Source organism: Uranotaenia lowii, chromosome 3, assembly GCF_029784155.1.
Source record: "Uranotaenia lowii strain MFRU-FL chromosome 3, ASM2978415v1, whole genome shotgun sequence".
In the NCBI taxonomy this organism is placed as follows: domain Eukaryota; kingdom Metazoa; phylum Arthropoda; class Insecta; order Diptera; family Culicidae; genus Uranotaenia; species Uranotaenia lowii.
Genome location: NC_073693.1, coordinates 47,606,819 through 47,633,960, shown reverse-complemented (window position 1 = coordinate 47,633,960; position 27,142 = coordinate 47,606,819). Strand labels below are relative to the sequence as shown.

The window sequence follows — 27,142 nt, the reverse complement described above, 5'->3', positions numbered from 1 at the left end:
ACAAATTCAAAAGAGAATCCAAAATTAGTATTCCTTTTAATTGAATGGAAATCTTATTTAAAAGTTACCGTTCGATAAGAAAAATAAGGGCATGGCGATCACCTTTTGGTTACACGTGATTTAGGCATATTAAAGAAGTTAAAACTTGATTCTTTAATTGATGTTTAGCTAAAGTGGCATGTAAATTTAAAAAATTCGATAAGGCAATAGAACCAGGTCAACCTTAACGAAAATTTTAATTTAGTAAGCACTTACAAATCCAATGGCTTTTTGATGTTTGAGGTAAATATGAGCCCAAGTTGATGTTCTTCGTTTGGTTGATGGTTTTTTTTTTGCCAAACTGGCCCTTTTAGCTTTCAAATCGTTTAGTATTAGATATGAGTTCTAGCGATTAAAAAAAGAAATGATTGCAGAAAGTTGAGAGAGTTTTCGCTTCAATTATTTTTCAAATGGAATGGAAAATTAATTTTATTTTTTGAAAAATCACACATTATTCATATAAAAACCCAAGAATGTTATGCGAAAATAAATGAGAAACGTGTTCCCAAGAAAAATATTTATAAAACACATAGTTTTTCCAAAACTGAATATACCCATTTTGCCTGGCGTGGCCTGGCGATCTCTGCAGTTAGGAACATGTGATATCATTTATTTGGCTAACAAGATGGAGAAGGATTGAAGATTATACCGATGATATGACAAACCGTGTATATGATTGCACTTCAAATCTTGACATACCACATCTGGCGACAAGTTGAACAAGAATTTTATTCCAACGGTGTATATTTTCCCTTGAAAAGTTAGCATCTCAGGAGACAAGAGCATTGTCAATTGAGATTGATCTTTAGAAACTTCCACCTTGTGCTGGCAGTCGCAGAAGGTCAAATATCAGCTGAGTCCATTGGCTTTGAGGTTGAGCACTATAATAGTGCATCATTTGACAGAACATAGGAACAAAACAGCGCGAACAACTGAACGAATTATGAGAGTGAGCCGTGGAGATCTTTGCAGGGTACTTTAAAAGTAGTACAGATCAACTTACGCCACGCCAGCTTCCGCACTTTGTCTCCTTTCTACGGGACCTGTACGAGGATAGCTTGAATCAAGTGGGAATGTTCAAGTGGTCTGAAGTTTGAGTTAAAATCTTAAAAATCGGTATGAAATCGGTATGTTTTGCCAAAAATCGGTAATCGGTATATACCGATTCTTGGTCAAAATTTTGCTCAAAAATCGGTATAAATACCGGAAAATCGGTATGTGTGGCATCGCTGCTCAGAATATAACACATTCATGAGAGAGAAGAGAGCATCGAGAAGTTCGAACATAATTGATGTATGAGAATTCAGTCAATAGAGAGAGCTTGAAAAAGGCGGATGTTTACAGTGTTTGTGGATAAAATCGAGGCCTTCAAAAGAAAACAGCAATCATTTCGACGCAAATACCTGGTCGTTCACGACAGTTGGTTAAAAGATTTAAAAAATCTTCTCTTATTTCATATTTTTCGAAATACATCTGATTTTGTTCAGTGAAAAGTGGGGGAGGCGGAGTAGTGTGCAGCTTATATTGTACTCATTTGAAAATGGCAACCCTCACACCCCCTCCCCCCGCAACCCTCCCCCTCTTTGCTTTTTCAAAATGATCCCCCCCCCCCCAAGAGCCAACTCTAGGACCGCCCCTGCCTGTATCCGTGGTCCAAACAGCCGGTTTAGAGCCAAATTCCGACCCGAGCAACCGCACTGGTGAGCCATTTTACCAGTTTCAACTCAACTTTTTTTAGAACTGGTATAAGGATTGATCCAAAACTGATGAGATTTGGATCCAATTTGACGCAGTTCTAAACCGTTTGACAGTTAATGGAACACGAGTGCAGTTGCAAGTTTTTTCATTGGAGCGGATCTAATTTCTTTGGATTGATTCATGTATAAATTAGACTCAAGAATAGACCACGAATACAGATGCTCTTAAGATATGCAATGTTCATTTTTTTTTTCTAAATTCCTTCGGAAACCGGAAGTTATTAAAATATGTTATTTTCAAAATTTTCTATTTTCTTAGCAAAAGGGTAAAACTATGTCAGCGTGCAGCTTATTTAAAAACATCGCACCTTTGAAACGACGCCGGCGACGCCGGCAAAACGCGCAAAACATCGAACCGATCGAACCAAATTTTTATCTGATTTTGTTGTGTTCCTGTATTTCGTGATAAATTCGAAGTAAATATCGTAATCACGGTAAAAATGGACAAGGTAGACTACTAACGCGAGTAAACAACTCGTTTGAAGCGGAACAACGCGCTCCGTAGTAACGGAAGTTGTGGAACAGTGGATAAGATGGTGAAGTGCGCTGTTAATCAATGTTTAAACTACGAAGGCAATAAGTATGGCTCAAAAAAGCTTAAATTTTTCTGGTTTCCGCGTGATCCAAAATTGAAGGTTGCATGGTTAAAAGCGTGCGGCCGAAATTATACTGACCAGCACTTGAAGATATGCTCAGAGCACTTCAGTGCACAAGATTATAGGCTGCAGGACATCCTTTTAAACACGGAGTTCATCAAGCAAAGGCTGAGACCAGAAGCTGTTCCCAGCCTAAACTTACCGGCTCCGGAAGAGTTCGATACTTCAGAAATTCCCGACATCAGGTAGTTGTTCCATATATTCACCAAAGGTAACATACTTATTTTCATTCTTCTCACAGTCTTGAATCGTCTGAGAAGTGGGCGGAAGAGTTTTCTGAAGATGGAACAGCAAATATTGAAACAAAATCGCCAAGCCAAACTGCAAGCAGTTTCAAAAGTACGGCACTACGATTGGGGTAAGCAGTTGTTCGACAATTTCTTAATTTTGAACCTACCGAGACAGACCACACATTCCAGGGCTCACTTTAAGCTCATTCAAATGAATAGGTATTTAACTTGACTCAACTCGTACTCTACTCTGCAATCCATATGGCTCATCCTCTTGTGTGGTGGCCAAATATGCAGTTAAGGTTCAACGGACTTTTTTTGAAAAGTTCTCACTAGATGAATAGTAATGACGTCATAAAACACAGTGTATCGTAATTATTGTACAAGTTTCGGTACAAAATATTCATTAACACTTGAATCTCAAACTCACATAATTTTTTTTTTTTTTTAAAGCAACGACATTTCAATTTATACTATTCTGGCATATTATTTTCCAGAATGAAAAAGCGGATCCGGATCGATGACCGGAGATGCGTCGTCTACGGTTGTCAGGGTAAACGACGATTTTTCAAATTCCCGCCGGAATTCCAAAATGTCCACCTGAATCGACTGTGTGAAACCCGGCGCAAAAAGTGGCTAGAAGCGCTCAGTCTGACGAAGGAATTCCGCTGGCAGCGAAAACTGGTTTGCGATCTGCATTTCACCACCGGTAAGTGCTTAAAAGTAAGTCAAATTAGAATGTTTAAATTATTTAAGGTATCGTGGTACAAAATTCCGCACCTTAAAATAATCAAATTATTGTGAAGCAAGTAATACCTACACTTTTTACTGCCTTTGTCAGAGAAAAAGAACTGGCAAGAAAAGGAATCAAAACCAGACGGTAACTGCCCCTAATCAAGGTTTTATCAGGTTTAACCCAAAATATCAAATAACAACGTATCAAGTCGCGTCCTCAAAAAATTTTCCAACAGAAACTTGATACACAGAAGTTTTTTTTTACACGGTTTTTTGAACGGTTTTAGAGAATTACTACGGTTTTTTCACGTGATTTTTACAATTTCTCTGAGAGAAAATTGTAAGTTCTTTTCAATTTTCAATGGGCGATGGAAGCGAAAAGTTATTCTTTCTCTCCTAGAGAAAAACCCCTTTAGAACTGTCAAAAGTTGGGTGAAATCAAAGCTGCATCCCACTTGCACTAATGCAAAACCATCACCCAAATTCGTCAGCGCTTCCATCGCCTATGGAAACCACTCAGATTTTTTTTGAATGTTGACTAATGTCTAATGTATCTGCTTTCAAGTCTCAGATCTCAGGTGTGAAGTCTTAGGTATCAAGTCTCAGATCTCAAGTCTCATATCCAGGTCGCATGTCTCGGGTCTAAGGTCTCATGTCTAAAGTCTCATGTCGATGATATCAGGTTTCATATCTCATATCTCATGTGTCAGGGCTTAGGTATCAGGTCTTCAGGTCTTGGGTATCAGTAATTCTCAGGTCTCAGTCCTCAGGTTTCAAGTCTCAGAGCATAGGTCTTAACTCTAAGATCTCAGGTTTCATGTCTCATGGCGTCAGGACTCAGTTCTCAAAAGTTTAAAATGTCTGGACGAGCCGTTACTCAAAACTGAGTGACTGAAAGTTTCTGCGGGTTGGTAGAATATAACTCAAAACCCTTATTTTTTGTTCTAAGCGTGAGTGAAACATCAAAACAAACATGAAATTTTCTTCGCTGGACGCGTTTTTCTTTCGGAAAAATTAATGGTATTTTTATTCAAGTTTTGAAACATAGTGAAGTGATTTTCAAAAGTTTCGTTTCCGTTATCCACACGTAAAACCGCTCGCCGAAATGACACGAAACTATATCCGGAAAACTAACAACAGAGATTGGTCCGTCGAAAACTTGAACCGAGCCCTCCAAGCTATACGGCAGGGCATACCGGTTCAAAGAGCGGCCAAAAAGTACCAAATTCCGAGGGCAACGTTGCAACGCTACGCCCACCAAGATCTAAAGCAGGGTGGAGTTCAGATTATTACACCTGGATGGAAAACGGTGTTTACGGAAGCTCAGGAGCAGCAGCTGGTGCGTCATGTGCTGAATCTGACCCAACATATTTCTGGGTTGACTACACAGCACATTCGGAGGGCTGCCTTTGCTTTTGCGGAGAAAAACAAAATTCAGCATCCGTTTGATCGAGTTAGCAAAGCTGCTGGCAGAGACTGGTGCAAAGCCTTTCTGAGAAGACACAAAGAAATAAAGTTGGAACGTGGAGTAGCAAGGAATGTGGCCAGAGACAAGGCCTTCAATCGGGAGGATGTGGGGAAGTTTTTCGACAAGTTAAAGGCATTCATGGATGGTTGTCAAAACCCTGACGCCCGAGTGTACAATGTCGACGAGACTCTTTTCTCAACTGTAAGATTTTTCGGGTCAAATCTTGGGAGATTTTATTTCTAAACTTTTTCTATGTTGAATTGTAGGTAGCATGTTACACCTCTGACCATACATTACATTTTTCTGATGAAACCGAACAGTTTGACACCGTCAGTACAGCTATATTTGCGATGTCGGCGTCAGGAGATTTTGTACCACCCTTGTTCGTTTTTCCACCGGATCGTATGCCGGCCTCTTTCCAAGAGAAGGCACCACCAGGATCGATTTTCGAATATACAGCCAGAGGATGGAGCGCCTTCAAAACCTACACCAGGTGGTTCGAGCATTTCATAAACTACACAAAACCAACCAAGGAAGCACCAGTCTTACTCATCATCGGCGAACGGTCAATCTTTAATCGGAACCCAGCTGACCCGAAAAAGTTGGCAAAACAGAACCACGTACACATTGTAACGGTACCGGAACATACAGAGCACAAGCTGCAACCGTTGAATGTGGGATTCATGCCACTATTAAAGGCCAACTATACCGTAGGTCTCGAAATGTTTTCGGAACGGCATTCTGCGGTAACTTTTCACGATATACCATCGCTGGTAAATGAGGCTTACACGGCAACGGCAACAACGCTAACTGCGGCAGACGGGTTCCGAGCTTGTGGAATAGTTCCCTTCAATCCGGAGATTTTTCCAGACTCGGACTATGCTGCTGCCGATTTCCTGCGTTCCTCTGAGGTCCAGTCTGGGGAGGGTATGGATCTAGTGTTTCCCGGTTTCGATATGGACACGGAAGAAAGCGGCGCAGAAATACAATGTCAGGCAAATCAGTCTGCAGAAAATGGTAAATATTTTCATTTTTGCTTTGGGTTGTAAGCAGATCCTGTCAGACAATTTTCGAAAATCTTGCGTGTTTCTGGCTAAAATTGAGCATTTCTCTCCAAGAAGTTCACTTGCAATTTTGTGACATTTTGCTCTGTAAAGAGCATGAAAAAGTGCTTTTTTTTTTAGCACGGAATCGCGAGTTAGTTCAGTTGTGTTATTCGAATTAATATGTTATTATTTCACTGAATCACTAAGGCCAGAACAAATTTCAAATCCTTCTTTTGTCACTCGTAGTTGGAACATCGGGAGGGGGGGGGGGGGGGGTTTGGACAATAAAAAAAATGCGAAAAACAAATAAATTGGAATAAATTGCACGAAAGCTTGTATGCAACAAAATTGCATACTATATCATTGCACAAAACCTATAAATCAAGTAATTTTTTAACGAAAAATTCAATAAAATTGTGAATCCAAAAAGGTGAAATAACTTCCAACTTCCAAAATTTGTATTTTCGTCTTGTAAGCATGAAAAAGTGCTTTTTCAGTACGAAAACGCGTGTTAGTTCAGTTGGGTTATTCGAACTAATATGTTATTATTTTACTGAATCGCTAATTGCTTGCTCATTTAGAAAAATCCATGCAGAGTTAATAATTTTTTTTTTAAATTCTAATAAGATGCAGTCTTGGGTTTGATTAAACATGTTTCATGTCTTTTATTCAGCGCAAGTAAAACCAGATAAATATGTTTTCTAGTCGTTTCATTGAAGTTTTATCAGATGATGAGACACAAGGAATACAATCCAAATTTATATAGAGACTCAAATTGAAATGAAATGTAACTACATATTCAATTCTAAGGACTGAAATGACCTCGTTTACTAAAACACTTTTCATACTTAAATCTGTTTTTTCAGGACAACCTGCTCGTCATACCGATACCAGTCATCCAGATTGGGTTCCATCGTTAGCACTACCGGAAAGTAGCAAAAGAAAGTCACAAAGCCGCGCCACCTCCGATGAACGTTTTGAACTAATCATCCCAGATGAGGGCCACGCAGCTGGTGAAGAACGGTTGATTGTGTCGTCCGGACAAGAGATAAAAGTCGAAGATCTCCTTGATGGAGATGAGGAAAACTTCGAAATTGAAGCCCTGGAAGACGATGTCGCAGCCATCGATGGTTTTAAAGTTGAAGCAGCTGGCGATCTTTACGAAATTCATGAAGTCGGAGGTCCTGAAACAACGGATCAAGATCCCGAAACAACGGATGATGAGCTTGAAACAAAAGGTCGTTTTCCGTTTACAGTGCGCGCAAAACCCCCGAAAGATGTACAAATTCCACCTACACGGGACCTCGAGAAAAGTAATCTAAAACTAAAGAAACTTTTTTACCGGAGAGTTGAAAATTTAAAAACTATTCTTTGCCATTTCAGAAAACGCGAAGCTGTTAGAGACTTTAGACGAACTCAAACAAAGAGTAGCTGATTTGGAGAAACGGCTGGGAGTAAAGAATCGAGACTTCGAATGTCTAAAGGATAGTAAGAAGTGTAGCTTTTTCACAGGCTTTCACAGTGTCTTGTTGCTCAAGCGTATATTCGGAATTGTGGGACCGTTTCTGGACCAGCAAGATACCCGATTTACCAAAGAGCAAATGTTCGTAATGACCCTGACGAAGCTGAAATTGAACGTTATGTACACCATGCTTGCCTATGATTACGACGTTTCAGCCGAAACGATTGTCAAAAGCTTTCAACACACCATAACCACTATGCACCGGTGTCTGAAACACACGTTGGTACCATCACCCAAGGAAGTCGCTGTGCAGAAAACGCCATCAATGTTTTCAGCCGCCCTGGGACACAAGCGGATTTACATCTTGTGCCCGTTTCACACCAAAACGGAAAATTCTTCCGGTGTCCGCGATTCAATGAGCAATTTCATGTCAGACAAAAAGATAGAGACGGTAAAGTTTTTGATTGCTGTCCATCCGGATGGGACATTTGCGTTCGTCTCGGACGGTTATTCTGTCAAACATACTGACCTTTATATGGTAAACAACAGTGGTTTTCTGAGCTGTGTGGAAGCAGACGACGTGGTGCTGGTCGATAAAAGATTCGAATTCATGTCCGATATGGTGGGATTGAAGAAGGCAACGCTCATAGTTTCGAACTATTTGCATAGTACGATCAAAAACCGAGCGGAGAGTTTGGTTGGAATCATTAGGCTTAAATACAATTATCTGGCAGGGCCTCTTCACACGAAAACATTACTACCCATCGAAGAAGATTTTGAAATATCAAATGTCGTCGTGAAGGTTGCATGTATTGTGTCGAATCTAAATAAAGCGCAGAAAGCCGTTAAAAGTGTACCGGGTGAAAGTAGTCTTCAATAAACTGATCAAGGACATCAAAAATGTAGTTTTATTCCAAACTAGAAGTTCGCACAAAACGTCTCGAAAGCTTTTTTCTACATATTTTTTTGGTTCTAAAAAAGAAAAGCACATTTCTGGAATGTGTTGCTTGATTTCTACTATCGTTTTAGCTTTTTCAATAAAAAATTTGATCTCAATCGGCAAAATACTTAAGTAATGTAGTTATTTTTTAAAGATTTGAATACACACAAAATCCGAAAACGTGTCCTACTTCGGTGGAGAAGCTTGGTGTTTTTTAGAAAGTAAGTAAAGGTGCACGCAACATAAATGCTTGCCGTTATGTCACTTGACTGTGCAACATGCTTTTGTATGCTAAGGCCGTTGCGTACAACCTTGTGTGAAATACAAGTTGCTTGCGAGTTCAACGAGGGGCTATATCTAAGTTTTTTTTAAACATATTTTTAAATGTTTTAAGCGCGTTCGTAAATTGAGTTCATTATGGGCCGTGTAGAGAATATTGGTAAATAATAATAAAATAATAAATATAACTTCGATAGTAGGAACATAGATTAAGATTGGTAAATATTCGGAACGTGATATTACAGTGTAAACCATTCACGCCGCAGGAGACGGAAGAGAGATAAACTTCTCATTGAGAACTTAAGAAGTTCATCCATGAACGCATAGGAAATGACGTCGTTAATCGGCTCGTCTAGTCAGTTGGTAAAAGGTTGTATTGATGCACGGACGTTCTTTGACTGTAGTTGATATGAAGGAATACGGAAAGGAAAAGTTTGAAAAGAGAAAATGGCGGCTCGATAGAGTGGCTGGGCTTGGCCGATTTATGAAAAATTGTGATCGGTTGCGACAATGGCGCAGTAAGTAGGATTTTATTAAAGATATGCATAAAGCTAGCATCGGCCAAATGTGAAAAAGGTATTTTCAGTACTTTATATATACATAAATATGTGGAACAAAAATATTGAATTATGGTTGCGAAATTGACTTAAAAAAACTTGGAGTTCAACAATATGCATACGAAACAATGTTCTTTAAAAATACACGAGTTAGATTAAATGATTGATAAATTTTATAATGCAGTGAAGAAAAAGAATATTTTTTTGTTTGGGGGTTGCGTACCCAACAATTTTATTAATAACTAAAACTTGCTAATGAAGTTAGAAAAAAAAAACTATTAAAACTGAGAATGATTCATAACGTATAAATCTTTGAAGCTGAATGGAGTTTTGGATGAAAATTGAAAATTGATTTCAATTGAAGTTTGCAATTTCCGGGTAATTACTAAAATTTGTATGATGGTTGTGTACCAAACAATTTCCTGAAAGGCCAATTTTTACACGGATTAGATTACAATATTGATTAATCACAAGAAAAGTTGAAGGGGGATTTGGATGATTTGGACTGAATTCGATAAAGGTTTATAATTTCAGGTTTAAAAAAAAGTGGTATTCCAAGAAGATGATCTCAGTATACATTTTTCGAGAAGCTGATTCTATTTTGAATGAAGTAAAATTTAAAAAAAGGAAAGAAAAGTCCCGTTGGGGTGCAAAAAGTCCCCAAAGGGTGAATGATTGAACAGTAAAGTTTTGCGTATAGTCCTTTAGGGTTAGTAACAGTCCTCTAAAGGTGCAATTTTCTTTAAAAAAATAATTGTTAAATAAAAGTCCCATTGGGGTGTATACAGTCCTCAAAGGGTTAATGATTTACAAAACATAATTCTTAGATGTTGATAAAAAAAAAAGTCCCGTTGGGGTAAATAAAGTCCCCAAACGGGTGAATGATTACGAAACTAATATTTGCAAAAAGTCCTTAAGGGTAAATAACAGTCCCTGAAGGTATATCTGTGAAAAAAAAGTACAATTTTCAAGTTGAAGTCCCGTTGGGGTGAATAAAGTCCCCAAAACGGTTAATGGTTTACAAATTATTTTTTTGGCGTTGAGACTTTAAAGGTTAATCACAATCCTGGAAGATCAAGTTGTTAATTAGAATATTTCCAAATGGGATTAACTAACTTAATAAGAAATGAAATAAAAAAGTCAAAGAAAGGGTCATATTTGTCCCTAAAGTGTTTACAGCAAATTATCAGTAAATGAAACATAGACAAAGTTCCTAGCTATTGATTAAAAAAAGGGTTTGAGGAGATAGACTAACCACAAGGGTTAAATTGGATGGATAAAGAAGTCATTTAATGTATAATAATGGTTATCAAGGGTTGGGTTAATGAAAATGACAATAAACAAACTTCTGTAATACATGGGAGTTGTAGTTAATTTGTTTAAAAAAACTCATTGAGATATTCATAAAACTAAAATTTGAAGTTGGATTCTAAGGAAGAACAAAAAAAAACAAGAATACGGAAATGGTTATTTTCTACAGAAATAAACCAAAGCCGAGGTCTTCATGAATGCCATGGATTTATTATTTAAGTCAAATTACCGGAGTTTTGAATGTTCTGAATCACTGTATGCGGCTGATTGATCAAAAATGTTTGTATTGTGAAAACATTGTATTATCTTGTGAACAGAATTGATAAGAATAAGAAATTACGGCGAGTATATTCCTAATACGATGTTACGACAAGTATCAAAAGGACATGAGATGAGTGGGTGAATCGTGTCTTGAAAGAATTTAATACGAAATTGTTTATTATTTTACGAATCTTGAAAAACATTTTTTTTTCCATTTATTTCAAATTAAAGTTGAAAGCTTCAATTAACAAAATCAGTTGTTAATAATCAATGTTGAAAGGATATCAAGGGGCTGTTCACTAATTACGTAAGCACATAGGGGGGGTGGGGGGGTTTGACATTTGCTTACGATCTCTTACTAGGGGGGTAGGGGGGGTTTCCAAAAATCTTACGTAAGAAATGTTACATTAAAAATTAATCACAGCCACAGCCATACGCAACCATAATAGGTACTCAGGTTTTTTTTTACTCCTTACCTATTTGTTGGTTAATTTTGATGTTATGCTATTTATCTTTTAGTGTATTTGATTAATAAAAAAAATTGCAAGTTCTTTAAAATTTATAGAGAACCAATTCAAACCAACATGCCATAAAAAACACTAAATAACATTATTTAAAAAAAGATTGTCGCTTTTCGCTTTCCATCATAACAATCTTTTTAATTGAGAAATTTATAGAAACAAAAAGGAAAATGGCACATTGTGACACCCACGATTTGAATCCATCATATTTCTAAAATGACTTTATTCAGAAAAAAATCTTTAAAAAATCATAAGGCGCTTTTAATAATGAATGTCTAGAATTTTCGGTGATAGCCAACACCAACTCTAAATTTTACAAAAGATTAACCAAAAAATCCTAAAACTGTATCGTTTACTGCTGAATAAGTCTGAGCTTTAAGGTAAGTTTACAACTTGATTGTCGTTAAACATTTTTGCCCCATCTCTAGTAGTGAAGAATGATTTTTTTTTAAAGATTTTTATGATTTCCAGGTAAAAAAACACCTTGTGCCAACCTGGTACCTTGTGCTAACCTGATCTCTCTTTTTGAAATCGGAATTCAGATTTGATATTGTTTATTCGATTGTGGAAATTTCTTGAAAATTATTGTAACCCCAAACATGCTACGTCTTGAATGATGTTTTCTTTAATCGTTTATGACATTTCATCTGTTGTTTTGTATAGATTGTGCTTTTCAAATTCAGTTTTTTTAATTTTAATTAAAAAGTGCTTTGCTTTGAAGCATGTAATGTAACATTTTTAATATTTCCAAGATATTTTTGAAAAAAAGATGTCAATTTCTCAAAGAATAAAAAACGTAAGATCTTACCAGGGGGGGAGGGGGGGTTTTGAAAAATCTTACTTTGTCTTACCAGGGGGGGAGGGAGGGTTGAAAATTTCCAAAATCGTGCTTACGTAATTAGTGAACGGCCCCCAACTAGGAAGCGATATGCTTCAACTTCAAGTTTTGCTCTCCGTTCTGAGTAGTTCAAAAGAAAAGTTCTATAACAAATAGCAAAAAAAATGAACAGCAAAATTTTATATAAGGTTTTGATAAAAACAAAGTATGAAAACATTTTTAGAAGTATTTATTACGTATTGTTTGAAGTTAGAGAAAGTAAAATCATTCCAGAATACATTTACACAATAAGAAATGAACCAGCGAAAATTAGAAATTTCTATACTAAATATATATTCAGGAGAGAAAAAAGTTCTAGAAGCGTTATAAAATCATTCTTTTTACAATGTTATTCGAAGTTATTGGTCGAAAAGTTACCAGCATTATTAAAAAATAAGGAAAACTAGTTTTGATGAATTCATAGGGAAGATTCCAGATTTTTTCTTCTTCTACTGCTGGACCGCTCGCTGTGGGCTGCAGTCCATAAGAGGTGTTAGAACCAGTGGCTCGGACTATATGCCAAAGGATTCCAGGACTACATGAATATGTTTAAATTTATTAATGAATCAAAGAACAATTCGAAAATTTACTCTGGTTCAGCAAAGTAATAGAATAAAATAAAAAATAAATAAAAAAAGGGATGATGTTTGACTTGTTACGAGCTTGTAACCTATTACTGCTTATCACGAAACACTTGGATGATTACTGGTTGAAGCATACCACACGAATATCAAAAGAAGTAAGAGTCAAAAATAGGCTTTGGAGCAGAGTAATTAGATAAGCACATCCTTTAAAGACAACCAAACAAAATATTGAAGTAGATTGCAAGCTAATAGTTTCATTTATCACTGATGCAAATAAGATAACATTAGCTACTGAATTTATTGTTTGACTAAGCGAAAAGCACAACTGGATAGTCAAATTAAGTAATCTGACTTGTGACGATGAAAAAGTCATTTTAAAGTTGAATAACTCCATGGACAAAAATTTTTTGTGAAAGTTACTAACTTATTATACTTGTGTAATTATATCAGAGAGGATGACTGTGATCTCGAGAGAGTTAGTCAAGAACGATTTAGGTTGTGAACAGCGGAAATGAGGTTTTTTTTCATTGTTGCTGATCATTCGGTTTAGTTTAGCTTTAGAGGAAGAGAATGTATGATTCGATTGAATTCAGGATATCCATGTGAAAGTTTTTATTTCGGTTGAGAAAACATTTCGAAGTCTGTTAATATAAACTAAATTTTCATCATCGTAACCTTAAGTGCCCCAAAAAAAATTAATAAATGAATAAAACAGCCAGCCAGAATTGGTATGTACTTTCAGCAGACTGTACTGTTGATCTGTTTTTTTTTTATTTTGACTTGACTTGTTGGCAATCAAAATGAAGAAATAATAACCATTATAACCACGATTACAAATGTATATAAAATAGCGTGTGTTAATCCAAATAATTTAAAAATTCATAGTTAATACTGGTTAAATGCTTGAGCGAAGATTTAGTGTAAAACAAGTTATTAAAATATTTAAGAAAGTACGAGTTGGTTTTGACGGCATGTTGAAAATATCTGGTAAATGATTTTAATTGCGAACTTATTCGACAAACCATTTAACTTATTAATCGACTGTCTAAGAAATTTTCGATATGACAGTAATCTATTTATTATTTATTTTGAAATGGGTTCTAATTGCCACAAAAAAAAGTGAACAAGCTATGAATAGGACATACACGCAATTGAAGCCAATTAAGGTCGAATGGCTGACTTTTTATTTGAATGTAAGTAACATATGTAAGTTAATCTAGATTATTTAACATGCACTGGATGTTCGAGTAACTGGAAGTTATGTAACAGGTATATTAACTAAAAGAGTAGTTGAAAACGGGATAATTCAATGAAAACCCCTAAACTAAAAAAAATATATATATATAAATATATAGTTTTGAATATTCAATTGGAAAATAATATGGTACTTAACACATGTTTGAGGGTTTGCCTTATGGACATTTTAATTCATGAACGTGAGTATCGAACTTGAGATCTGAGACAGAAGTTTCAGCTAGCAGTCTTAATTTGTATAACTACTTTGACAACAAAAATGTATTGCTAAATATGTATGGAATATGGAAACCAAATTTTACAAATCATACCTATGTACGTCTGAGGTTGCATGGAAGTCCTTAGTCATAATCAAATTCGAAAATGAATGTTAAGTCACCAAATGTAAATCTGAATAAGGAAGATAATTTCAAAATGTAGTTTAGTATCTAGCAAATCAAACTTTAAGTGGAAAATTTGAAACTAGGTACATACGTCTAAGTAATGTGAAAAATGAATCTAGAATTGAATTGAATCAGTAAATCAAAAAGCTCCGTCAATGAAATGAATGCATATCAGTAACGTTGTTAAAATGAGTTTCAACAGCATTTGAAAACACAAGCATATAAAAAATGATTACGACTGACCTTGTCTACTGAATATTTCCAGAGTCCTTATCCATTTTTAACATGGTTGTTTGTGAGACATCAGTAGGTTTGGTATTCGATCGTTTTCAGCACTAATAAGCAGGGTTGCGTTGCTGAAGGAGCGGTACGTGGTGGTACATTCCTGGATGTCGAAGGAGTTCTACATAGCATCCGATCCGAGTGACATTGTTTGTGGGTGGTGACCTGCTGTAGAAGAGAGACCCTTCTGCTTATTAGTGGTAGCAGGGTCCAAGGACATCCTGTCCACAATAGTAGGCCCGTTGGCTGCTGTAGGCTTGTTATACTATCCGATATACGTTTTAACAGTGGATTGCTGATGTCCGTCCGGTACCAAAGTAAATATTTACTTTTTCATGCTATGCGGTTCAGGGCTATTAAATCTAGGGGTGGAACAACTTTGACACAAAGTAGGCGCGGTGAGGAAGTGGGCACGGAAGGCAAAATTTTGACAGCCTATTACATTGTTTACGTTTTGTGTCAAAGAAAAGCAATGAAAAGTATGACCGAAACAGTCGTGCTTTGGTGGTGGTGTTTTATATGACGTCACCATCAACTTGAATTTAAATCTTTTGTTTTTGTTTTAGAGTGGCAAACAACAGTGGCTGTTTTTCTGGTTTTTCTACCCCGTAATGCCAAAACGGAAAAACAATCTCCTAGCTCCTCGAGCAAAAGCCGTGAAGCCCGATTTCCGAGCACTGCCTCCAACAGCAGTGGCTACAGCAGCAGTTCCTACTCCTCAACGCCCTCCCTACTGAAGCAGAAAGTTAAACTGGAACCATTGCCGGACGCTTCGGAGTTGGTAGAATCGCTACCAACCATTTCTCCCAATTATCGCCCGATTCCGCTGAACCAGGTCGTGATGGATTGTGTATTTTCCAACAACTGCAAGGCTCAGCGGTCGATTCTGACCGAAGGAGAAACCCTCGGCCACAGCATGTAGTCCAAAAATCTTCGCACCAAAGTTTTTTCCGGCATCAAAACCTTTACTGGAATCGTGCCTAGCCTGTACGACCTGTGCATTCGACTCATAGAAGCTGAAACATAGAGCTGCTGGATTGTACCGGCGGAATTCCGTTCGAAATGCTCAAACCGGTCCTGGAACGTGCCTCCGCCAAACAGCTGGAATATCTGGAAGAAGTGAACCCGTACCTGTTAGAGGACACTGACATCCTTTAGGAGCAGCACTGCAAACGACTCTTCCGAAGCCAAACACGAAGGGAAGAAGAGTGCGAATCATGGCTGGAGATGTACGCTGTGAGTTCCATTCAAATAATTTACTGTATAAACTCTTAAAAACTGTTCTCTTCTTCAATCTTCCTACAGCGTTATTCAAAAGAAAGAGAGGTAAAGCTGCAGCATGAACCGTCTGACGGCCAACATCAGATGGCCCAGGTAGAGCAGACAGCAGCGGTCAGCGTAAGTGTCAACCTGCGACAAAAATACCTCGTCCAACTGATCAAACCAGAGTTATCCGCATCACTTGGATCGAACGACAGCCAAAAATCCGAAGGCGGAGATGCATTGCTTCAGAAAAACATTGCATTTTTTGCCAGTGATTTGATAAGACTAATCTAACCCATATGTTATATATTTGGTTGTATTTCTATTGTATTGTATTGTGTTGTATTGTATTCGAAAAACAGATATTGGAATTGAACCCTAAGTAGTCCCTTTACTTTCCTAAAACAAGTTTGAATACTAACAGTTGAGTCACCGCGATTATTACGGCTCCCTCTCTCACTAACATAGTATATAATGAAATGGATACACTATCGGCAAACGGAACTTTCAAACTAAAATGCCTCTTAAATATCCATATGATTAAAAAAAAATCATCTAAAATGCGCAGAGTTAGGACTTTTTACGGTATGTCTTTTCCACGTTCGGGTACAGTCCTACACAGAGCAATCCCATGGCCATGACCATATCCAAGTTTGATTCGTTTTCGCCATCCTGGTTGAAGTAATGTCCGATGATGGATTTTTCGAGGAAATTGTATGTGCCTTCAAATCCAATAGCTGCCGTTTGGCTACCGAAATTACTCCAGTGTCGACATCTGAAGATCTTTCCACTCGCAGAATGTAAATTCTGCTTTTTTACCAGGTTCGCGTTTTTCGTACCACATCTGCGAAAATAAGTTTTGTTTTAAGATAATGAAATAATGTACATATTGTGTTCGACAGCTTACTCTAAAAGCAGACAACATGGCTACATCGTCGAGGCCTTCTTAAGTTCCTCCGTCATGACTAACTCGTGACCTAGCAGTGTGTAGCTATAGGTGAAGTCTTCATCAACCTGTGAATTAAAAGAGGTGTACAAAATCATTGATTGAGAATCGTGTTATGATGATACCCAGGCCACAGTCTTACCTGTATTGCACGGAAGAAGAACTTGAATGCTGTTTCGTGTTCCTTGTAGGTGAAATAGCAATTTCCAGCCACACACCACGTGATTGGTGACGTGTTGTCCTGGGTCATCAAATTCTGAGCTAGGGCCGATAGCACCACATCTTTCTGCAGTTGCCACAGATTGGTACTTTAGATTTCCATGTACTGCAAATGGTGCGGTTCCCGATCGTGAATCTCTCGGAAAATGTTAACGACTGCTTCATACTCTCGCATCTCGTGGTGCGACAGGGCGATCATACTTTGAACCAGGGCTGGTAGCGGTTTGACAATGAAAAAGTAAGGACTTTAGTGACCAAAATTTGAAAAAAAGTGACCAAATAGTGACTTTAAGGACCGAAAAAAGTGACCAAATAGTGACTATGTAGAACGAAAAAAGTAACTTTGAAGTACAAAAAATGTGACCAAAACAGGCCCGTGCGAAGCACCCGTCCAGGGGGAACTGATAAACTAAATTTTGGAAACATATTACAATCAATGTTTCAAATTTTCGATAAGTCAAGGAAGTAAGAAATAAATTAGTTTCAAAAGAATTTCTTAGCAAATTAAAAATTAAAAAAATCTGAATTCTAACATAAATGTCCAACCTTGTACAAAACTCACCATGAATAGATGTGATCCTCATTTTCAACTGGAAGTTTAGTGAGAAATTCCGCTGTAATTTTTTAATTTGAACAAAAAATATTTAATCACGATTTAAAATGTGAATTACCGATTACTGAATAAGAAATGAATTTTGAACAGAATTTATTCGATGTTCGATGGTTTAATTTAATTTGATAAAAAGAAGAATATATTTATGATTATTTTAAAGTGCCAGTTATATAAGCCAGACATAAAACCTTTAATGAAGTAAAATCCTCCAGTTATCAAAATGTCATTTTTGAAGCTTAAATAATAACTTCATGTTCAACTACACTGACACAGAAATGTTAGAAAATGAGTAATTACGTGAATGATTAAAACTGATGAAAAATTCAAAATAATGAGTTCAAAACTTTTGTTATTAATATTGAAAGCACAAATCAAGTACAAATTTAGTTAACATTGCGTATTAAAATTTATTTTTAAAGTTGCTACTTAGAACAATTTTTCAAACTTTTTAGAATAATTTAAAAAATCATGATCGATCCAAAAAACATGATTTCATATAAAAAATATTAATAAAAAGTTTTTAAATTTTCAATCGCAGGTTTTTAAGCTTTAAATTACAAGCTCTGAGTGTTTTGTCTCTTTTGATTAAAATATTGGGTCCTGAAAGAACAGAAGGTTGAAATTATGTTTTTTTATTTTAAAAAATTTGGAGGCTTATGGTCGAAGAGCACGAAAATTCAGAATTTTAAAACAAGGAAACAATATTTAAAAATATGTGTTTAAAATTTAAAAAGTTTGATTAAAAAAAATTCGGCAAGTTGATTAAAAAATTAAAAAAAAACTGTACAGTTAAATTCGGTAAATTTATTTGAAGATTGAAAAAAACAATATGGAAATAAAAAAGATTAGTTTTTAAAAACATTTCAGGAAGAGTTTTTTCAATAAACATGTTTCACTATAACCATTTTGGTGCTTATTTTTTAAATTATTGATTTGGTAAATAGTGTCCTAAACTAGAAATTTTGTCAAATTCGGCCGAACACATTTAGTTTTTGTGATAAAGAGTTTATTACTAGTAAAATCAAACATTGCTAGATAACTGATTATGGAAAAATGTCATTACAAGTATTTTTGACATCACAGCAGAAAGTGTAAAAAAACCTGATTCTATTTAAAACTCATCAATTGATTCAATGATTTTGATTTGAGTTTTTGTTAAAAAAAAGTGCAGAAACTTCTCTAAAGATTTTTAATTATTTTCAAAAGTGTTTTTTTTGTGGCGTTTGAATAATTATTTTCAAAAGTCATTTCAATAACAAAAGCTGATAGAAATATTGCATACATATTTAGATTCGGGGAACCCAAATTAGTTGATATTACCGTTTAAATTCATTGCACCTAAGAAAAATGTAAATTTTGTGGCCTTGTGTAAATTTTTGAAACTTTTTTTTTAAGTATTTAGAAGAACAAAAAACACGAAATAAAATTGAGTATGAAATTGTTTTTTTAAAGAATATTTCATATCAACATAACATTTGTTATGACATTAAAAGATTTTTTTAATAAAAAAAAATGGTTCGTTTCAATCTCAATCTTAGTTACACTTCTTAATAAAAACCTATTCTAAAGATGAGATAGGGTTTTTGTATATCATGTTTTGAGTTCCAATACAAAAAATTGATTGAACTAAAAATTAAAATCTACAATCAAAGTTAGTTTCAATTCATGAACGTCAAATAATGTCGTAGATCGAAATGTCTCAAGCCAAGGGTGATTTATGCCGAAATTCCGCCGGAGGCGAAAAAAAATTCTAAATGACTGATCAAGTAATTTACCGTTACTACCGTCAATATTAACACGCGCAGTTCAAATTACTCTTTCATTGGTATATTTTCGGTGAAAAAAGTGACTTTTGGTGATAAAAGTGACCATTTTTCGGAAAATAGTGACTTTAGTGACCAAATGATGAAAAAAGTGACTTTTTAGTGACTGACCCAAAAAAAGTGACCAAGTCACTAAAAAGTGACTCGCTACCAGCCCTGTTTGAACCCAACTGCTGTTGTAGTGATGCGATTAAACGTCACTAAAGTGTTCGATGGCCTTTTCGCACTCGTAGCTCTGTAACCGAAGATAGCCCTGGCCGAGTTCCCGCAGTGTCATCAAGCCATCGGCGCTCTGTTTTTTCATGACCAGCACGTGCTGTGCCATTTTCTGGGCACTGTTGATAATGTTGTTGAAGAAAACTTTTTCACTGAAAGTGATGATTTCGATCTTCTCCTTCCATCGCTTCCGGTTGAAGACTTTCGTTTGTGGACATTTTCCAGCAAGCTGTCCGTACTACTGTTTAGATTCTTGGAAATTCTTTGCTTCGATTTACGTGGCGAAGATCGAGGTGCCACGAATATTATTCAATTGAGGACTCTTGGTGTTCTCCTTGACTGAATAGTTGTTGTTGCTAAAAAGCCTGGAACTTCGCCGTACATTCTGGGCCTGCAGGGCACCGCCGGTCGTGTTGGGTGTTCGCGGCGTCATCAACTGGTTGCCTGTCTGACTAAACACAATCGGTTTGGTGTTTGTACTTTGTTGCTGCAGCAGCATCGTTGTTGCCTAGAAAGATGAAACACTGAACTAAATACGGCAAAAGGAAATCGGGATAGCTAATTCTTACCGTGGTGTCGCTCTTCCGGTTAATTATGTTGCCAATTTTACCTAAATTGTGGTTGCATCTTTTTGTTACTGCACAGGAGAGCCATTTCCTGCTGTTCACTTTCGGCTATGATTTGCTGTTGCTGTATCGTATTCGGCTGTTGTTGGATTTGCGAACCGGGAGGTTGTTGCGGCTGATGACAATCGGTGGCCAAAGTCGAAAACTGCTGTGGCGAAGGTGTCATTATCAAATTCGCTTGGTCACTGCTTAAAACTGGACTATGCATTATAGGTAAAACACCGAAACATGGCGGCTAGATACTTAAACTGTTGCTTCCGGAAAGGGGTTCCCACTTCCGCCCCTGCACCATTGCCTGGAGTTTGTTCTACATTTGTTATACTACACTCAGAAAAAAACTATTATGTATGCCATAAGATTCTCTTATGAAGTGGCGCCATAAGAAAAATTAATGAAATTCATAAGATTGTCTTATGACGCGAATGAATTCTGAAGATGAACTCCTACTTCAATGAGAGGTTGTTGGTTTTCATAAAGCCTAGTCCACACTCGGCAACTTGAACTGCGATTGCGGTTGCTGAGACTTGTTTATGTTTACATCTTGGTTGCTGAATGTCTCCCATACTTGTCGGGAGACTTGAGACGAGCATCTCATCAAATGTAAACAAAAACAAGTCTCAGCAACCAAAATCGCAGTCCAAGTTGCCTAGTGTGGACGTGTGGACTAGGCTTAAGAGATTCTTATGGAAACAGTAAATCACTTTCTAATAAGAAAAATTCACGATATTTCATGCTGAAAACATTCACTTTATTGTTTGCCAAATTTGTTTAAAATTAAATCCTTCATGGTCACCATCAGCAGCGCATCAACAGACGGCTCCATCAAAGTTTTTTTTTGCCGATCAGCTTGCTGAAAAGTAAACAAATAATGTATTTTAGTTTACTAATATATTCAACGTTCACACCAAAAACATCAAATCGAACTTACCATTCCGGAGATCCCTGTCAGGAAGGTTTGCTCAATCGGGCCGATTGCAAAACAGAGATGGCGGCACTCGAATTCTAGCGGTTAGAATTCGGTACATTTTCGGTTCGATTTCCATCCGTCTGCTCGATTGCTCGAAATCTAAACGGTATGTTTTTTTTTGCAAAGCGCATCGGCTGTACGAAAACGAACCAACGAGAAAACTGTCATGTCGGTCTGGTTTCGTCGCAATGCGAATCATTACAATACTGGTAATAAATGGAAAATTAGAGTTTTCTTTATCAGTTTTTGTTATATTATTGTTTGCTGAGGGCGAAAAGTCTATCAGCTGGTATCAACGGGTCACTTTATGAAGTTTATAGTTCGTAAGCCGAAATGAAATATTCGAATGGGTAAGTCGAAGCCGCCATTTGCGCTTTTCATTATTTTAAATTAAAATCGCGAAAATCGCATTTGATTAAATATTTACATTGCTCCTTCTCACATTTCGCGTTAACGTTGGATGAGTCATCATTCATTGGAACGGCTCAACAAGCACCCAACGTACCACCGGTAACCGGTCGCTCACTCCGTTATCAAACAGCAACAGGCAGCCAAACAGCAAAACCAGCCGTTATTTCCGATGACGACGCTGCCGCCAATGCTAGCATTGGGGCCAACAAATCCCAGAAAAAAAGGACGGAGGAACTGGACCTGCAGATGGACCAAACAATACATCTACTCCGAATCAAATTCCGCCGCACCCTCAGGCATTATCTCCCGGGTAATTTTGCCCGAATCGGATTAAGAAAAATTTGAGAAATCTGGCATCGAGCAGTCCAGATGTTGTAAGTCTGGGTTTATTTTTTTGTTTAGGAAGATACTAATTTTTTTAACTTTAATGTAATTCTTTCTGCTTCTTGAAGGTTAGTTACCAAAAATTCAAGGGGTTTTCGGTTTCCCTGGAAGGGGAAGCAGTTGTATCGAGAATTGCTGCAAGTGTTGAATAGTTCAGACGGAAGTTTTCGCCGCTTTGTCCATCTGCTGTAAGAAAAGTGCTTCCGGACTTGTGACCTCTGAAATAAGATGCCCGAAACAATCAAATTACATGAGGCGTTGGAGAAGGTAAATCACTGGCTTGTGGCCAATTTGCACGAAAGGCAAAATGTTATCATGGTGATCTTCATCTTGTGAAAGCAGTAACCCGATCCTTGGAAGGTATGATATTCTGATTACACAAGCTATCAGTTTTCTTTTAATTAAAGATAAACATGTTATTTCTAGGTCGAAGCTTCGATGGAAAAATTAATCACCAACGCTGCTTAGATTGTTTCCATATAAGCCAAAATGCGCTCCGATAATAAATCAACTCCGGAAGCGACTGCTGTTTTCGGTAAAGCTTGCAAACGGTTTTGCTTCGATTAACTAATGTCCATGAAAGCCATTCGGTTAAAGAGGAGTGCTAAAAAAAGTACCTACCTAACAGTTTAAAATTAGACCCATAGTAAAGCGACAAACCGGGATCAGCAGAGAAAGGAATGAAACCTAGGACCCCTAAGCGGTAGATGTTTGAATCAACTTCGGAAAAATTAGAACGGTAAAATCTCTGTTCATGTCCCTGGGAGGGGACATCCTCAACTACTACAGTTCCTTTAAGAAAGTATCTACGGGCGGTTCTTTAAGGAGAATTTCTTCCTTTGGTTGGTAGACTTTTTATTTACATTGCATGTTAAGAAGATAACTTCCTTTTTTTTAGCATGAAGATAAATAAGTGCAAATCAGACCAAAGATTTTTCATCACCTGTGGCGAATGCCCCCTTCTGAACGATACCAATGTGGGCGTTGGCTATGAGATTCGCGAGATGCCGGTTATTGGATGTTTTGGCAGCAAAAATTTATATTAGAGACTTCAACCGGAGATTGTTTACCGTCCTTTCCGAAAAACTGTGAGAAATTTGAGGTGGAAAATCACAGAAAAATCCCCTGCTAAAATATCTTATTTTTATTTTAGACAACGGAAATGCTCTCTCACTTGGAAGCATGGAACTGTTCCAAGCGGCAGGAAATCAGTACCGCACCCAAATTATATTGCCGAGCAGAACGATACTTTCATTTTTTTTAACTACTTGTAGTTAATACAAAGATCGCACTCTTCTGGAGCAATTCCAGCGGATCAATTGTCTGGACTCAAGTTAAACTACTTGACGGTGGTTCTGTTTGCCTGCAACCTCTGACCTGAATTCGGATAATATGAGCGTATTGTTTCGGCGCGGTGAGGCTGGAATCGGCTGGAGAACTACGAGCTGGCCATCGACGATTTGCACCGGGCTCAAGACCAGATGGTATGTCGGACAATCAGCATTAGGATTCGTAATTAAGTAGGTGACCAGATGGTATTTTTTATCAAAAAATTAACGAAAATTTTAAGATTTTGCAGAACAAGGAAAAGCGTGAATCGAAGGAAAACGCAGCCGAAGCTAATAAACTAGGCACCAAAAAAACTTTCGGCGGAGGTGCTAAACAAATGGTGGATGCAAACGTTCAGAAGATCATGGATAAAGGATTTTCGGAAGATCAAGTAAATCATGCTTTGAAGTTAACTAGAAACAAGGTCAATCGAGCGTTAAGCAATCTCCAATAAATAGAAGAGAGGAAGCAGGTCCAGAATGACATTCGTACCGGAAGAACGAAACCACCCGTTAAACCACGCAAACGCGATTCTGAGTCAGAATAATCGGCTAAAGTTTCACTGTTTGATTTCCTGGAAGATATCCTGCCATGATATATATGAAGATATATGATGCCACTAAATAAAAGAGTTCGAGTAAAGAATCTACACCTTTCAATAAATCATTGGCTAATGAAGGCTATGGTGATTCAAATGCAAATACAATCAATAGGACATCTCATTCTGCCAGCAATAATAATGTTAGCCAATACCCGTCGAGCTCAACCTCGCATTACAATAATTCAAGTAAAGGATATCAACAGCAACGTTTTGAAAATAATATCTCTAACAGTTTTGCAAACAGGAATGTCAACCCTACGAATAATGGTCATCCACATCATCAACAGCCCTAATCTCACAACACGAACGCCAATTCTTCTACTGGTTACAAACAGTCGTCCGACTACAATACCCCAAGGAAAATTTAATTCTTCTTCACATGGCGATGGTGGAAAAGGTCAGCAATCAGGTTATTATTACGGTCACGCGGAAAACCGAACCTCCCAAAACTGCAACGGTCAAGCTGATTCGAGAAAAAATACAAATGTCTCGAACTCGACCCATTTCTCTCAGCAGCAGCAGCAGCACAATTCGCAACGCGGTCCCTCTCATAACACGAGCTACGCCACCAGTTCTGGTAAACCGATTCAAGGTCAACACCAGAATTCGCACCCCAGCATTTATTCCAACCACTATGCACCGCAAAATGCAACGGGCAACGGCTCAGTGGTTATAATAACTCTAACACTGGTCCTAGTTCCAAGGTTAGTATTGAAATTGTACCTTTAGTAGTTCTATCAAAAACACAAATGACACTGAATCTTTGCAAACGTTTGCAATTCATGCTTAATTTCAGAACCAAAAAACCCAATATACTCCAAAGAGGAAGCCCAATATTTTTCACAACCTGTCAATTCTACGCCACCACCGCAGCAGGGAAGGAAACCACCTCCACCCAAGTGCTCCCTGCGAAATGCAGAATCTTCGCTGTTTGTATAAAAGGTAAGTTTTGCGTATTAACTCAGTAGAAGTATATCACAATCCTTCATCTGTACAATATGTTTGTGTAGTACAATAGATGACAAAATTTGTAAGAAAGTACATTCTGTGTTTGTTAAAGCTACTTTTATTGATTTTATTATTTCAAAATTATAAATTTTAAATTTATACAATACAACACAGAATTGAGAATTTATTATTACAAATTTATATCTGCTTACATTTCAACATTCGTCAGATTGGCAGTCCTGTTGAAATGAAAAATTTTGCTTTAAGGCAGAAGTGAGGTTGATGATTTGCAAATAAGAAGCACAATTTATTTATCAAACAATAATAAAATGTTAAGATAAGGAATTATGATAAAAAAAAATCCGCCTGGAATGGTTCTTAGGTGAACGTTTTCCGTTTAAACTGTGTAGCATAATTTATTTAACATTAATTAACATTAATAGATCGATTATTATTATTATTTCCTGAGATTGAGAGACGCCTACTCCCTCCACAGAAACTGGTGATCCTGTTTAGTATTATAAATTCCCATGGATCCAACTACTAGGTGCCAGTGTTTTTGGATTTTTTTTAGAAGTAATTTTCAAAATTTGTTAGATACTTCAGAATTTGATACTAAATGTTTATTCTTATCTTATTTCTGGTCGTTATTTGAAATCTTGACATCTATACCCGTATTCCAAACTGGCAATATTTTTATTTTTCCCTAAACAAATTATAGGTAAACATTTGGAAATTGGAACGAATTTTAATGAACTAAATTTAAACCACTGTTAGTTAGTGGTTTAACATTTTTTGTTGATTTTTATAAACAGGAATTTGTAAAACAAGCGTTCTTTTCTCAACACTGCGTTTGTAATGTTTTTTATTATTTGAAATATTCAATTCATGAAGCAACTTTTTATTTGTAGATTAATGCTTTTAATATCATTTTTCAGGTTTAAAGTTGTTTCTTGGCCTACTGCCCACCGCCAAATAGAACAACAAGAACGTCAATGGCTGAAATGATCAGGTGCCTTATGATATTCCGGTCGCAAGATGTCATGCTTATCAGACAACACATTTCTGGCTTGGGACAAACTTGGGATTTTTTTTCGGTTTGTCAAAATGTATCATTTGTCATTCGTAGAGTAAGGCCGGCATTAAAAGAATTTAAAGGATGTTCCGACCATGCCAACCCAAGCACAAACAACACTCAGCCTCGACAATCTGGTGGTATAGTCACACACCACGACGATGTAGTCACCCGATTGAAAAACGTCCAACTGATAGAACTGGGCAAGTATCGCATCAAACCTGGGCATTAATAGAATTCCTACATAAAAAGCTAGGTTTTGTGAAATGAGAAAAAAAAAAACAAAACAACAATGTATCATTGAATTCAAAATTAAATTTTTTCAATAAATGTTCACAAAGCAATGGTTTTCTTTTTTTTTAATTCATTCGAAACCTTGAAAAAACAACAACAAAACTTTTGGCAATCGGCCCAGAAATGGTCCGAAAATTCGTCCGGTTTCGGTCCGAAATCGGTCCTTTTATTCGTATGGACGCATTGGCAATCGGCGCAGAAACGGTTCGAAAAATCGTTCAGTATCGGTCCGAAATCGGTCCCTTTTTTCGGATGGACACTATGGCAATCGGCCCAAAAACGGTTCGAAAAACTGTTCGGTTTCGGTTCAAAATCGGTCCTTTATTTCGGAGGGACCATGGCCATCGGCCCAGAAACGATTCGAAAACTGTTTGGATTCGGTTGGAAAACGGTCCGTTTGTTTTGACATTTGATCTGCTTGGACTGGTTGAAAAAAGTTATCGTCGTCCGAAAAAGTGTTTCATTTTCGCGCGATTTTCTACTAAACTCGGCCCGATTTCTTATACGATTTCGGACCGATCGAGCAGATGTACGGACAAAAATCGGGCCGATTTCGGGCGATTTTTCCTGTCTGGGTAACAATAACATTTAACTTTGAAGGAAAACTATAATAATTATGAACTGGCGATTGCTTCGTACTGTTAGATGATGAAAAAAAAAACTGATGCTATGAATGAATGTGTTCATCGTTTTTTCACAATGCCGTTTCTTCTATTTTTCATAAGAACATCGTTCGAAAATTAAAAGAATTTCATAAGACTCTTATGAAAAATTAGTTTGGACGC

General features: G+C 37.0%; 2 protein-coding genes, 1 long non-coding RNA gene and 1 pseudogene across 8 annotated transcripts; 3 read left to right on the top strand and 1 right to left on the bottom strand.

Annotated features, from left to right (window-relative positions):
• Positions 1 to 2,132: 2,132 nt before the first annotated feature.
• On the top strand, positions 2,133 to 8,281 carry LOC129751753 (uncharacterized). 2 transcript variants are annotated; one of them, XM_055747445.1, is made up of 5 exons: positions 2,133 to 2,637; positions 2,694 to 2,810; positions 3,180 to 3,391; positions 6,798 to 7,244; positions 7,315 to 8,281. In XM_055747445.1, the coding sequence occupies exons 1-5, from the start codon at positions 2,330 to 2,332 to the stop codon at positions 8,271 to 8,273; spliced, it is 2,043 nt and encodes a 680-aa protein (XP_055603420.1). In that variant the 5' UTR covers positions 2,133 to 2,329; the 3' UTR covers positions 8,274 to 8,281. The 2 variants fall into 2 exon arrangements, with proteins under 2 accessions (XP_055603420.1, XP_055603419.1); XM_055747444.1 differs by lacking the exons at positions 2,133 to 2,637; positions 2,694 to 2,810; positions 3,180 to 3,391 and adding exons at positions 3,836 to 5,086; positions 5,152 to 5,902.
• A 6,715-nt stretch (positions 8,282 to 14,996) lies between these two features.
• LOC129757018 (uncharacterized) lies at positions 14,997 to 16,195 on the top strand. The gene is made up of 3 exons (XR_008739588.1): positions 14,997 to 15,149; positions 15,209 to 15,878; positions 15,948 to 16,195. It is a non-coding gene; the product is annotated as an uncharacterized LOC129757018 (long non-coding RNA).
• A 105-nt stretch (positions 16,196 to 16,300) lies between these two features.
• On the bottom strand, positions 16,301 to 21,791 carry LOC129752150 (cell division cycle protein 27 homolog; annotated as a pseudogene).
• LOC129756973 (uncharacterized) lies at positions 21,277 to 26,442 on the top strand. 5 transcript variants are annotated; one of them, XM_055754054.1, is made up of 6 exons: positions 21,277 to 22,100; positions 22,179 to 22,952; positions 23,009 to 23,198; positions 23,264 to 24,744; positions 24,837 to 24,982; positions 25,927 to 26,442. In XM_055754054.1, the coding sequence occupies exons 4-6, from the start codon at positions 24,050 to 24,052 to the stop codon at positions 25,965 to 25,967; spliced, it is 882 nt and encodes a 293-aa protein (XP_055610029.1). In that variant the 5' UTR covers positions 21,277 to 22,100; positions 22,179 to 22,952; positions 23,009 to 23,198; positions 23,264 to 24,049; the 3' UTR covers positions 25,968 to 26,442. The 5 variants fall into 5 exon arrangements, with proteins under 5 accessions (XP_055610029.1, XP_055610025.1, XP_055610028.1 ...); XM_055754050.1 differs by having other exon boundaries at positions 21,277 to 22,470; positions 22,537 to 22,952; XM_055754053.1 differs by having other exon boundaries at positions 21,277 to 22,952; positions 23,264 to 23,622; positions 23,681 to 24,744.
• Positions 26,443 to 27,142: the final 700 nt, after the last annotated feature.

Coding starts and splice junctions, on each gene's coding strand:
- LOC129751753 (XM_055747444.1), top strand. CDS start 4,523: ATGACACGAAACTATATCCGGAAAACTAACAACAGAGATTGGTCCGTC. Junction 5,087..5,151: donor ACGAGACTCTTTTCTCAACT/GTAAGATTTTTC, acceptor GTTGAATTGTAG/GTAGCATGTTACACCTCTGA. Junction 7,245..7,314: donor TACACGGGACCTCGAGAAAA/GTAATCTAAAAC, acceptor TTGCCATTTCAG/AAAACGCGAAGCTGTTAGAG.
- LOC129756973 (XM_055754054.1), top strand. CDS start 24,050: ATGATGCCACTAAATAAAAGAGTTCGAGTAAAGAATCTACACCTTTCA. Junction 24,745..24,836: donor ACACTGGTCCTAGTTCCAAG/GTTAGTATTGAA, acceptor GCTTAATTTCAG/AACCAAAAAACCCAATATAC. Junction 24,983..25,926: donor CTTCGCTGTTTGTATAAAAG/GTAAGTTTTGCG, acceptor ATCATTTTTCAG/GTTTAAAGTTGTTTCTTGGC.